The following is an 11,939-nucleotide window of genomic DNA, read 5'->3' as shown; positions in this document are numbered from 1 at the left end:
TGTATAAATTAAGCAGAACACTTAGCCTAGAAATCTAGACGCACCCTAGAACGCAGCAAATTACATTTGCTGCCAGGGCTGGTCTAGCAACTCCGTTGGCTTGCAAGCTCGAAAAATTAAAATTCTATCAGGCCAATCAAATCGTGTATAGAGCCGTTAGGCGGGCTTAACATAATGATTGATGGGAGAGTTGCAACGGTTTGGCTTGAATTCCCTGCTACTTGAAAACAAAGAAGATGGATGTTGCTGTTGGCGAACAGTGTGACACAAGTTAAGCTTTTTTTAAGTTAACCAACTAGCTCCGCTGGTGGGAAAACTCATGGGACTCGCGTTGGGGATAGCGCTGTCCTTTTGCGTGCAGAGGGAATTTGAAAGACAACCGATTACCCCGCCCCTCGGACTGAGCACTGCGAACGGTGAGCGCCCAGACCCTACATTTTAATGGCTCTGGCTACAGAACACTGACATAGCTGAAAATCTAAAAACTGTATAACAAATAACAAATGAGACATGGATTCCTATGTTTTAAGGTGTGGTAAACCCAATTATGACATTGCCATTACTGTAAAAGGTCAAGGTCATGACCTTTAGGCATGGTCAATGACATTTCATGACATTTTCGCACAGATTGCATCATTCAAGGCCACGACACTAATCAGTTTGAATCGTCGGAATCCTCATCAGAGGAATAGGATTGTTTCTCATCAGCAAAGTCATCCTTCTGGTTTGTTTACTGTCTTGCATGGCATAGGTCAGTGCAGGCCAAGTTGTTGGCAACACACTGACATGATGGAGTGACACAGTCCCTCTTGCATGAGCAGGACATAAACTCAAGTACTGCTTGTGGACCAATGGAGACATTGAACCAGTCTATGGAGAGCTGCAAGTCACCATCTTGGTCCACCCATGCTCCACTGGGGAAGGAACTTCAGGGTTGGCATCCAGATAGCACCTTGATAGTTAGCTCTGAGACAGTGCTTCCTGAGAGAATCTGAGCACGGAGGTAACTGCCATACTGTGTATAGGTGAGATTTAAATGTTTTATTGTCCCACACCACTTGCCCCTCTCAGTTGCCTACTGTCCAACACCACTGCCCCATTTCTCAACCACTGGGCCGGGGGCACATTAGTGGACCGTGCAGAACAAATTAGTGGGCCACAAAATGTTCTCAAGTTGATGCTAATATTTTAACAAAATACGAAGATTTTTTTTTTTTTTTAGAACACAATAATAATTTAATCTATAATGGAAATTAGATGTTTTAGCGTAAACATGATTTTAAACTTATAAGTAACAGCTATCAAAGGTAGTAATCTGCGTTATTTGTTCCAACTTTAACGGCGCTCTAAGTAATGTTACATGGTTTCTGAGATAAAACATTTTTTATCAAATACAGCAAACATCACCTCACCATCCGCTAGCTGCCTGTGCCTGCAAAACGTGGCTTCTGTGGACAGCCCAGGCTACAAAAACGGCAACAAAAACAACCTGGTCCAGCCTGGACCATAAAACTTAACTTAACTGTTCCAGCAAATCACCAAGGAGAAGCGTGTTTAGTAAAGTTCAATTGCACGGGAGGGAGGGGGAGGGAGTAGCGAGCTAGCTCTCTGTTTCGTTTGAATGTCAACAGAAGTGATGTAACCCAACATCGCTTAGAGCACCTTTAAACAATGTTATCAATTTGAGGCTCTCAGTTTGACAAGCTAACGTTCTATGCTGTGGTGTGCTTGGGATAGATAGTGAAAAATGTTCCTGATAATGGAGGTGACGATGTTGAATCCAAAGTCCAGTGTATTAAGTGAGTGTGGCTTAAAGGACAAATTAGGTATTTTACACGTAAAGCCCTGTTTTCAGATCTTTTCTGATGAAATACAACAGTAAAATTTGGACACATGCTGCTGGCCTGAGAATTTTCGGTTTCTGTGGACACCCCCACCCCCCACCTCACCCCACACACACACAGACACAGTCCTCCACAATGGCTGCATAGGTGCACTGGAACAATCCTTCCTAAAACACATTAAACTTTCGTTTACAAAGACGTGAAACTTACCGAGTGGTCAGGGGTGTTCACTGATATCCTCACACAAAAATTGCAGCAAAAGGTGAAGCTCTGATTGGTATGTTACATTTTCATATGACATTTTCACAGTTAGTAGGTTATTATGGTATACACACTGAAAAATATTGAGACAAACTGTAGACCCTTCCATATACAACCATCCACAGATATTGTAGGTCTCACCTAAATGGATTTTTTAAAATTATTATTCTAGATAATTTGCACTTTCATAAATAAGAGATGCTGGCCTATTTTTAGTTTTATGATTGTCTGATTGTCTTTTTTTGTTTACAAGTTACAGATAGAGTCTGGAGATGATGTGGAGTACTTATTGTTTACTGTCAACATCTTACTTTACACACTTCAGGCACACTTGTGCACAATTTAGTAAAATGAGCGCACTATTTAGTATAACGTGCACACGATTTAGTAAAATGAGCACACAATATACTAAATTTTGTGCATACAATATAGTAAAATGAGACTACAATTTAGAATTTAATATTGAAATGAGCGCACATTCTCTCGATACACAAAAATATCTTGCAGTGACACCTCCTGGGCTCCGTACCTGCCAGCCAATGAGAAAATAGTATTTCTTGTCTCATCGGGGATATGTTTTCAATAATATGCCTTGCAGTTTCTTTTAAAAGTTTGTATACCATGATTATTGTGTGGGTATTTTTGTATTTTCAAATTACTACGTACTTATTTAAATGAAATACATTTTTCACATCAGTATTTTATATTTAATTTTGTTAAATTTCATGAGTCAGTATTTGTAGTTTGTAACAAAATAGTTTTTGATGTATTTGTGCCCACCTCTGAGGGGGACGAATGGAAGACAGCATTCAATACTCGTAGTGGACACTATAAGTATCTTGTAATGTCTTTTGGGTAGTCTAATAGTCCTGCTGTCTTCCAGGCTCTTATCAATGATGTCTTAAGAGAGATGTTGAATTGTTTTGTTTTTGTTTACTTGGATGACATCCTTATCTTTTCTGAGTCTTTACAGGACCATATTTAACATGTCAGAGAGGCGCTACAGAGGTTGGTTCGCCAACTTCTAAAGAAAGCCCCAATCACTGCACTCACGAAAGGGGCACCTTCCAGGATTTTCTGGACCCCTGCGCCCCAGTAAGCCTTTGAGGAACTACAGCACAGGTTTACCACTGCCCCCATCTTGACGCATCCCAACCCTGACTTACCATTCATTGTGGAGGTGGATACCTCCGATATTGGAGCAGGAGCTATTCTCTCCCAGAGGTTAGAGAGGGATGGCAAAGTACATCTCTCGCCGATTCTCTAGAGCAGAACAGAATTATGATATGGGCAATCGGTAATTACTAGCAGTAAAACTGGCACTAGAAGAATGGAGACAGTGGTTAGAGGGGGTCACACATCCGTTCATGGTCTGGACGGATCATAAGAACATCAAGGAGGCTAAGCGCTTGAATCTCCGCCAAGCTAGGTGGTCACTGTTGTTTTTACAAGATTTTACTTTGTCATACCGTTCAGGTTCCAAAAATAGATAATAAATAGCGGATGCTCTCTCTCGGCAGTTTGACCCATCTGAAGAAGACCGTGACCCAGAACCTGAATTTCCCCTTGGGGATCAATAAAGTATCTATCTATCTATCTATCTATCTATCTATCTAACCAATCCTTCCCTCACTTTGCATTGTGGCCCCAGTGAGAACTGCTATAGAAGAGAAGGTTCGTCAAGCCCAAGGTCCAACACCCCCACCAGAGGATACTCCTGAAGGTTGCCTGTTTGTTCCCCATTCTGTGCAGTCTGATGTTTTACAGTGGGGACACAGCTGCCAATTGGTGGGGCATCCAGGAGCAGACCGAACCCTAGAGTTTGTCAAAAAATGTTTTTGGTGGCCCAGTATCACTACTGATGTCAAAGAGTTTGTGGCAGACCTTTTCCAGACAAAAATCCTCCACACAACATCCAGCTGGACAGCTGCTTCCACTCCCCATCCCTCACCGTGCCTGGCCCCACATTTGTATGGATTTTATCACAGGGCTTCCCAGAGGTAATAGTCATTTTCATCATTTCATTGTGGATCGTTTTTTCAAAGGCTGCTTACTTCGTGCCTCTGCAAAAATTTCCATTGGCCAAGACGATTAATATTGTTGTATTAACCAAGACTTCACAATGCTATTTGGAGAAGACATCTAAGGCAAGTTTATTGCAAAATGGCCAACATTCTACAAACCTAGGATTTTCACTGTCAGCGAAGGCCTTCGCCCTGGTACTCATGTGGATGACCTTCTGTCTGCTCAAGAGGAATCAAATGATTATGGTAAGTGTCCACGGATTGTGTTTGCCAGTGTTCTTCATATGCGCACATGAACTATGTCTGTGTATACTCATTCGATGTGGTTGTTGCCATTCTAATCCACTAGGATGGGACAGTGACTTGGCAGCTATCCTCCTGCTCGTTCATCTCTTGCCTCCAACCATAAAAGGAAAAAGACATGGGAAAATCAGAGCCACTGAAGCGACTGACCATGTGGTCAAGTTCATGAAGGTACGTTCTGGACATAAACAGTGACTGAATATTGCTTTGCCTCTTAACACTTCATTTGCTTATGATTTGTCACTTTCTTGGTCAGCTGTGTGTATCTCCCCCTCACAGCAGTTAAAGGGGCACACCAACATTTGGGGAAATTATTTATTATTTATCGTCTCCCTCAGAGTTAGATAAGATGATTCATACCCCTCTTTGCGTGCAGTAACTCAGTCTGACACACCCACTGTTAGCCTAGTTTACTGTAGCACAGCTCATTGAGGTGGACAGAAGCAACAAGCCTACAGTATAGCTCTCAAAAGTGACAAAAGAACTCCAACATTTTCCCATTTACATGTTGTGACTTGTATAGTTACAACATATAGGCTACAAATACCAATGTAAAATGAGATGCAGTGTTTTCTAAGCATTGGAACTATGTTCTAATTCAGGCGAAGCACTACTAGTTGGGCAGAGTGATTTGCATGCAGCACCTAAAAAGCACAGTGTTCCTTCTGCAAATCCCAAGTAGCAGCGGCAGGGTTGCCGGTTCGAACCCCGACCAGTAGACACGGCTGAAGTGCCCTTGAGCAAGGCACCTAACCCCTCACTGCTCCCCGAGCGCCGCTGTTGTTGCAGGCAGCTCACTGCGCCGGGATTAGTGTGTTCACCTCACTGTGTGTTCACTGTGTGCTGAGTGTGTTTCACTAATTCACGGATTGGGATAAATGCAGAGACTAAATTTATATACTTATACTTTGCCTGAATGAGAATGTAGTTCCAAGCATGTACATGCTTAGAATATAGTCATTTCACATTTAAATTTCTACACATTGTAATTATATATGTCATATTATTCAAATAGGACGATGTTGGCGTTCTGTTTTTTTAGGTTAGTTGGTCAATGAATTAAATGCTAATCTAGGCTAACCGCATCAGACTGAGTTACTGCACGCACAGTGACAAGAAGGGTATGTATCACAGTGTTTCCCCTACAGTGTATTTAACAGCGGCGCAGCGCCGCCGCTGGATTTTCAGCGCCGCTGCAACATAATATCACGAGATTCACTTAACACACTGGAAAAGCACAACGGCCAACGTCATCTCGAAATTGTTTTCTGAAAGTCTTGAGTAAGTTAAGTGCATCAAATCCGCACTTAGCCTCTCATTATTCAGGACATATATGCGGCATGATGTGTCAGGTGATTACAAGCCCAAAGACAAGTCTGCAGCCCATATGGCTAGCCTACGTTCTGAACACGGTTACATTGTTTAGCTATCCGACTGATTGGGTCTTGCTCCGCCACAGTGTAGCCTATGGTGTCATCGTTCACTTGTAGGTTACACAATAAATAGCCTACTTATAGGCCTGGTGACAATAAAAATGATATTAGTTATATTTCATCACGGCTGTTTGTATGCCGTGGAATTCGCTTGTAGCCTATGCCATATGTTAAGCTTGAGCAATTCCTCTGATCCAAAGCCTGCTCTGACACATTGACACTAATGTGAAACATGCATCCTCCTCTCCTAGCCTACATCAAATAAAAGAAACCAATTCATGATTACCGAAATGAATTTAACATGGGGGAAAAAAAGTTTGTTGCGATTTAGACTACTGTTGTGATGCGGTTCTTTCTGCTGATTGGATTTACGTCCGTGTCGTCCAACTCTGAGAACTCTTGTCCGGCTGACAATTTTATCCAGAGAGCTGATTTCCCAAAGATGAGCCTCCATCAACATTCAACGACAAATTATTAAAACGTAAGTAATGCAATAGAGTAAACCAATGTGCTACAAGGTGTATGGTCTTAACGTTAACGTTGTAGCCTAGACTTGTAACGTTAGCGTAGGGCTACATGTAATGTTTGCATGGGAAAGCTAGGCGAACACAGTCTAGGCCTGTTTAAACTTTCTGATAGTTAAAGGAAATATGAGCATATGTTGGCATATACGTATAGCCTAAATTCTGTCCACTTAGCTATAATAGGCTATCACAAACAGACCTTTTCTACGTTTATGCATTAGACATAGGAGCCTACATTCTCTTTATCAGAAAGACGTGTTCTCATAACTTCAGCGTTCTCTTGGACGGTGAGATTAACGGTCGCACTTCAATCAAGTAGCCTAGGTCCTTTTCGAAGTTAATTGTGAGTGAGTTGTATGGTAACTGTGGGAGTGATGTAGAAGAAAAGTGAGTATTTACTTTTTTATACGTGGGTTTGTTGTTTTGGGACTGAGAAATAGACTACAAGGAGAGCATCTGGCTACGTGCATGCGTGTCAGCATTAATGGCCCACCAACAGTTCAATTCAATTACCAAAGAGCCTTAGAGATGTTCTTTGAACAGCCCAGAAAAATTAAGTGCTCGCAGATTGGGTGTGGCCTTTGCCATTAAGACAAATTTAAATAAATTGTAAATAATCTTTTTCTGGGTTGTGCCATTTCATTTTTCTTCTATCATTTTTAACCAATAATGTAAAAGAAAGCTGAAAATGTCCACAAAAGAAACACGAAGGTATGATATAAAAAAAAACAAAAAAAACAAAAACAAAATGCTATCTTTGGTTGAATAGATATTCAGTAGATCCCAAAAAAGCTCTGCCTTTAATGTGCCATGTCATTGAGGTGTTTAGATGATCTAGCTAAAGGAAGGTAGAGATTGTTTTTTTTTCTGCCTCTTTGGTGTTTAAACAAACACAAAATACTGTTCCTCATTTCTATTCCAACACTCTTAGGTGGGGACGAGCATGGTGACATTCCTTGACAGAGTTGGATCAGCACAGCCCTTCCTCCTCTGTGTTGGAGAAAAGAAGAGTAGTATCCAGAAGTTTTACGTCATCCTCGATCAAAAGGCCATTCCCTGCGTGGCACAGACAGCTGCGGCTGCCTTCGACGAACTGTTTAAGGCCCACTTCGTCTTTGCTGTATCCTACGATGAGGCCTTGTGCAACTTCTACACCTTCATTCAGACTACCGTATATGGGATTGACGTCAGCACTACAAAAGAGAGTCCACGGGTCAAGGAAATCTGGGCAAAAGTTGATCATACTGAGGTTTGAAAATGTTCACCTGTTACATTAGCATGTTGCTGCTTTTCCCTTTTCCCCTGGACACTGTTCTTGAATGTCTTTCATCTGAGGTAACAGAACAAACTCAAAATGAAGTTAGACTGTTTTGAGCAGCTTGAAAATCCATTTTTCATTCCTCAATACTGAAACTAAGAGGCAAAGACATTTTGAGAAAAAAAATGGTAAATCGTGGAACCAGTAGAGCATGTTCTTGGTGTGCGTTATGTCTATGGAACACAGTACCAGATTGGAATGTTTGTTGTGTTTGAATGTTTGAAGTGTTAAAAATGAAATGCCTATGTTTAATAAAGATATTTTCACCTGAAAATGGCAAAAGAATGTATATTGTGCCCTACTGCAGTTTTGTCCGGTGTGCATTGAATTGTCAAATGATTTAATACAAAGGTCATTTTTTCTAAAATTTCTGCAATTTGTCTTTTATTTCAGTTAGTGGGGTATTGGGGAATTTGACACCAGCTAGTGTTATAGGTATTTACACCTAGTAGTGTTAACTATTAGTAATTTTCAACAGAGTTTTGTTGTCTTCACACTACACTGGTGTTGGTGTTGAAGAAAGCAGTGTTCTTTTTAACATTTTATCTTAACACTAACACCAGTGTAGTGTGAATATAACACCATAAAGTGTTGTATAGTATTGGTGTTGTGTTGAGTTTTAACAATATAGAGTGTTGATTCAACTAAAATTATTTAATAACATAACTAACATGTTAATTTAACACTGGAGAGAGTGGATGCATATAGACACTTTGCTGGTGTTAAAATTAACACTTTGTGTGTGTTAACACTTAAATTGTAATGCTTGTTAGTCATTTTGGAAAGTAACTTTGTTACTTTACTTTTGAGTTGGTGTCTCTTGTTAATATTTGCATTTTCAAGTTTGGCATTTGTCAGCTATAGCATAGGCCTACTTTCACGCCTAACAATAGCTTTGCCTAAATTAATTTTGCCACCTTTGCTATATTTACCTTTTGTTTAGTTTTCTTTTACCGTCATGGCCCATGGGTGTGCTAACATCAGTAAAGCTTTGGGCTTCATTCAGCATTTTGTTCTTCCATCGGAAATGACTCCTCTACATTTGCTGCCTGCATCCTTTCTGTTTTTGTTCTTTAGAAAACGTTTTATACTATGACTTGAAGTCTTGAGTTAATGCAGGTAGGCCTAAACATTGTTTGCTGGTAACCCACCACAAATAGCCTACCGATTGCTCATTTTCTCTCCAAAATGCGGCCGTTCTGTAGGCTGGCCAAGCGTAGTTCTGCTGCATATTTGAAGGAATACATGTGTTTATTGTAGCCTACAAAAAATATAAATAACCTAGTGGCAAGCAGTCAATTGGCTACAGTGCAGTCAAGAGTTGAAAGTAGGGAAATTATTTATGAACCAGAACGTGGGCATGCAGTTGCCTAAGCCTCTAATGTTGTAGCCTATTAAAAGCGTCCGTTAGATAGGCTCGTTTAAATCGCCAACAACGTTTTTTGCCGTATAGTAAATAAAAGTTATTTTCGTCCCCCGCAAATTAATATCGGTAGAGAGACGTTTGAATAAATTAGCGTTTGCGATTGACGACGTTGTGATAACTTTGCAAAGTTAACTTGAATGGATCAATTTTGAACAAAGTTGTATAGGCTACTGCAGTTGTAATCTGCATAACAGTCCTTGCACAAGTCACTGTTTTGATTTGGGGAGGTGCAGGCTGAAGCCAACCTGTTTGAGGGAGAGCGGTGGGAGAGAATGCGTCTACCCTGCGCACAACTGTACAATGAAATAATGTAGGGTCTATATGGGCTAATGTATATTTTAAATAAGCAATCACTGTGCTGCTATGAAAATAAGTCAATATATTAGAGAGATTGTGAGTAGGCTATGCAGGAATGGACGTTACAGTTGTTTAGTAGGCCTAACTGTAACTAATTACTGATTTTGTTTTATCGTAATGCGTTCGTTACCTAATAAAGTCACTAAATTACAGTAACGCTTTAAACTCGTTACCCATTTCATCTTATTTTATAAACCGTTCAGATGTGTGGCTTGAATGTAATGCCTATTTGTTTGTTGCAAATAAAACTCCAGCTTATATAGGCCTAGGCCTACTCCCAGATAGCAAAATCAGATTGGCAGATAGCGGTTAATAACAATGAGTACAACTAAACAAATGACAAATATTTTAGACCAATAGTGGCACAATATTGGGCAATTTGTCTGGAGCGGACCGCCAGAGAACCGATGAGCAAAATGCGAGTGGACCGTCAACTATGCCACCAATGGACCGACAGTGGTCCGCCAGCCTCTTGCTATCTGGGCTGTTGCCTTACTCGCACATTCAACTCCCATTCCGAACTTGCTTCAAGTTTATGGTATAGGCTAGGTCTGGGCAGGTGCAGGGCTCAGCCTTGCGGTCAGTTAAACACAAACCAAGTTACATATGACATGACTTCTTTAAATTCAGACGAATTTTCATGAATGCACATGAAATATTAACTGGATGAATACCCAGCTTTCATGACGCAGTTTTCTACAGAAGAACTCCATCTGAAGTCGGAGTAAACGGGAGCATCAAGGAAGAGGAGGCACATTCATGGAGGAGGCACATTCAAGTAGTCTCCCATTACACCGAAAAGTAGGCCTACCCCAATTCGCTGATAGCAAACATTTCGCATGACGTCACAGCAATTTTCTTCATTCTTGAGCAATACAGTGAAGTATAAGTGGTGCATTGAACATTGCAGTGCAGCCTACATCATCACAAAAAACTCAAAACAATAATGAAAGTCGGGCTTGCAACTTTGATTGTCGCCGTAACGTACGTATGGATAGCTGAAAGTGCCCCGCCGACATGTTACTCTAGAGTGTTAGGGCTAAGTAAGGAAATAATGGATACATTACACAAATTACATAAACATCACCGCACGGTGAGTAACTTTGCAATAATTAGCGTTGACTTCACCGATATCTTTGATAATCGCTTCAACATTATGTTACCTAACTGTGGTCTCCCCGCAGAAGGACTGCGCTGAGGTGTTGCCAAAGCTGTTTATAGACGTGCACGTAAGTAGGCTAAAGTAGCTTTTATGTAAGTATTTTCTAAACATTATTCGACAGCTGTTAATGTCAATTTGTCAAACTTTCTGGTTGTTGTTGTTGTTTGTGTTGTGATATTCCCAGAATTCCTGCGTCATGCCTAAACTCAGAGACTTTCTTTATGTCGTGGAGAACCTACCTACACCTCAATGCAGAGCGCGTCCTAGAGTGACTGTTCTGCAGCGCAAAGTCCGAAACTTATATACAATCATCAACAGAGTTTGCTACCGTGTAAGTCGGTCTTTTGCTTTTTTGATATTCAGATCTGATGTCTGTGAGTTTATCATTCAACACTCCGTTTTCCCAACAGGATCTCGTGTATTTCACCGATGACTGTGAGGCCATAGAGACAGGACACAGCAGTCCACGATACGGAGAGGACAGACTTCAATTGTTAGAAGAGAACTGAGAAAACATACTTCCGTGCTGACGGAGCTTTTAAACTTTTATATTGTATCTAGGTCTAAAACACAAAACTAGACTAAAATAGATTTAGGTTAGCTGAAATAAAACTCAAATATTCGTTGATGGTTTATTCCCCTAGGTAGAGAAAACTTTCCACAGGAAATGCTCAGAATGCCAGCCATTCCAATGAAAACCCTTCAAATAATAAACCATAGCATAATATTTGCTTCCGTCTCAGCGCCGAATTTACACACACACACACACGCGTGCACACACATATAACGTGTGTGCTCTATTCATTCATTTCTGTACATGTCTGTGAAAGTGCCTTCATGTGGTCTATGCCTAAGGGAGAAACAAAAGTAGGCTATTTCTTGTTGAGTTTTTGTTTCATCTGGGTTTTTCCATTTAAAATGTGCTTTTCCTCCTATGCAGATATAGCCTTGATCTTCTAGTTACATAATGTGATGCACATATGCCGACATTTGTATTTTATTTCTGTATTAAAAAGCTATAATCTTTTTCAGATATTGCCTGCTTTGGTTTGTATAACAGATCTGAATACTTGTGGGTGTATGCATTAGGCCTAAATCTGATTATGATAAAATGACAAAGGCATGTTGTGGGGCATACTAGTATGTACAAATTAAGTCTGCATTTGGGACCAATAAATGGCACCTAGAGCTAGCTTATGACAAAGACTCCTACCAGATTGTTTTCTCTGAACATTATGAGTTTCAGTAGAAGGCCTACACTCTTTTTCCCAAGCACTGCAGATCATG

General features: G+C 40.6%; 1 protein-coding gene across 1 annotated transcript; it reads left to right on the top strand.

Annotated features, from left to right (window-relative positions):
* Positions 1–10,333: 10,333 nt before the first annotated feature.
* LOC125286613 (cytokine-like protein 1) lies at positions 10,334–11,683 on the top strand. The gene is made up of 4 exons (XM_048231816.1): positions 10,334–10,583; positions 10,675–10,719; positions 10,837–10,983; positions 11,063–11,683. The coding sequence occupies exons 1-4, from the start codon at positions 10,437–10,439 to the stop codon at positions 11,159–11,161; spliced, it is 438 nt and encodes a 145-aa protein (XP_048087773.1). The 5' UTR covers positions 10,334–10,436; the 3' UTR covers positions 11,162–11,683.
* Positions 11,684–11,939: the final 256 nt, after the last annotated feature.

The sequence above is a fragment of the Alosa alosa genome, chromosome 21 (assembly GCF_017589495.1).
Source record: "Alosa alosa isolate M-15738 ecotype Scorff River chromosome 21, AALO_Geno_1.1, whole genome shotgun sequence".
Classification (NCBI taxonomy): domain Eukaryota; kingdom Metazoa; phylum Chordata; class Actinopteri; order Clupeiformes; family Clupeidae; genus Alosa; species Alosa alosa.
The sequence above is the reverse complement of the archived record's forward strand: the minus strand, read 5'-3'. Positions and strand labels throughout refer to the sequence as shown.

What these genes read in the sequence shown, in the direction of transcription:
- LOC125286613 (XM_048231816.1), top strand. Translation starts at nt 10,437, where the DNA reads ATGAAAGTCGGGCTTGCAACTTTGATTGTCGCCGTAACGTACGTATGG. An exon ending in TACATAAACATCACCGCACG is followed by an intron (nt 10,584 to 10,674) that starts GTGAGTAACTTT and finishes GTCTCCCCGCAG; the next exon opens with AAGGACTGCGCTGAGGTGTT. An exon ending in AGCTGTTTATAGACGTGCAC is followed by an intron (nt 10,720 to 10,836) that starts GTAAGTAGGCTA and finishes TGATATTCCCAG; the next exon opens with AATTCCTGCGTCATGCCTAA.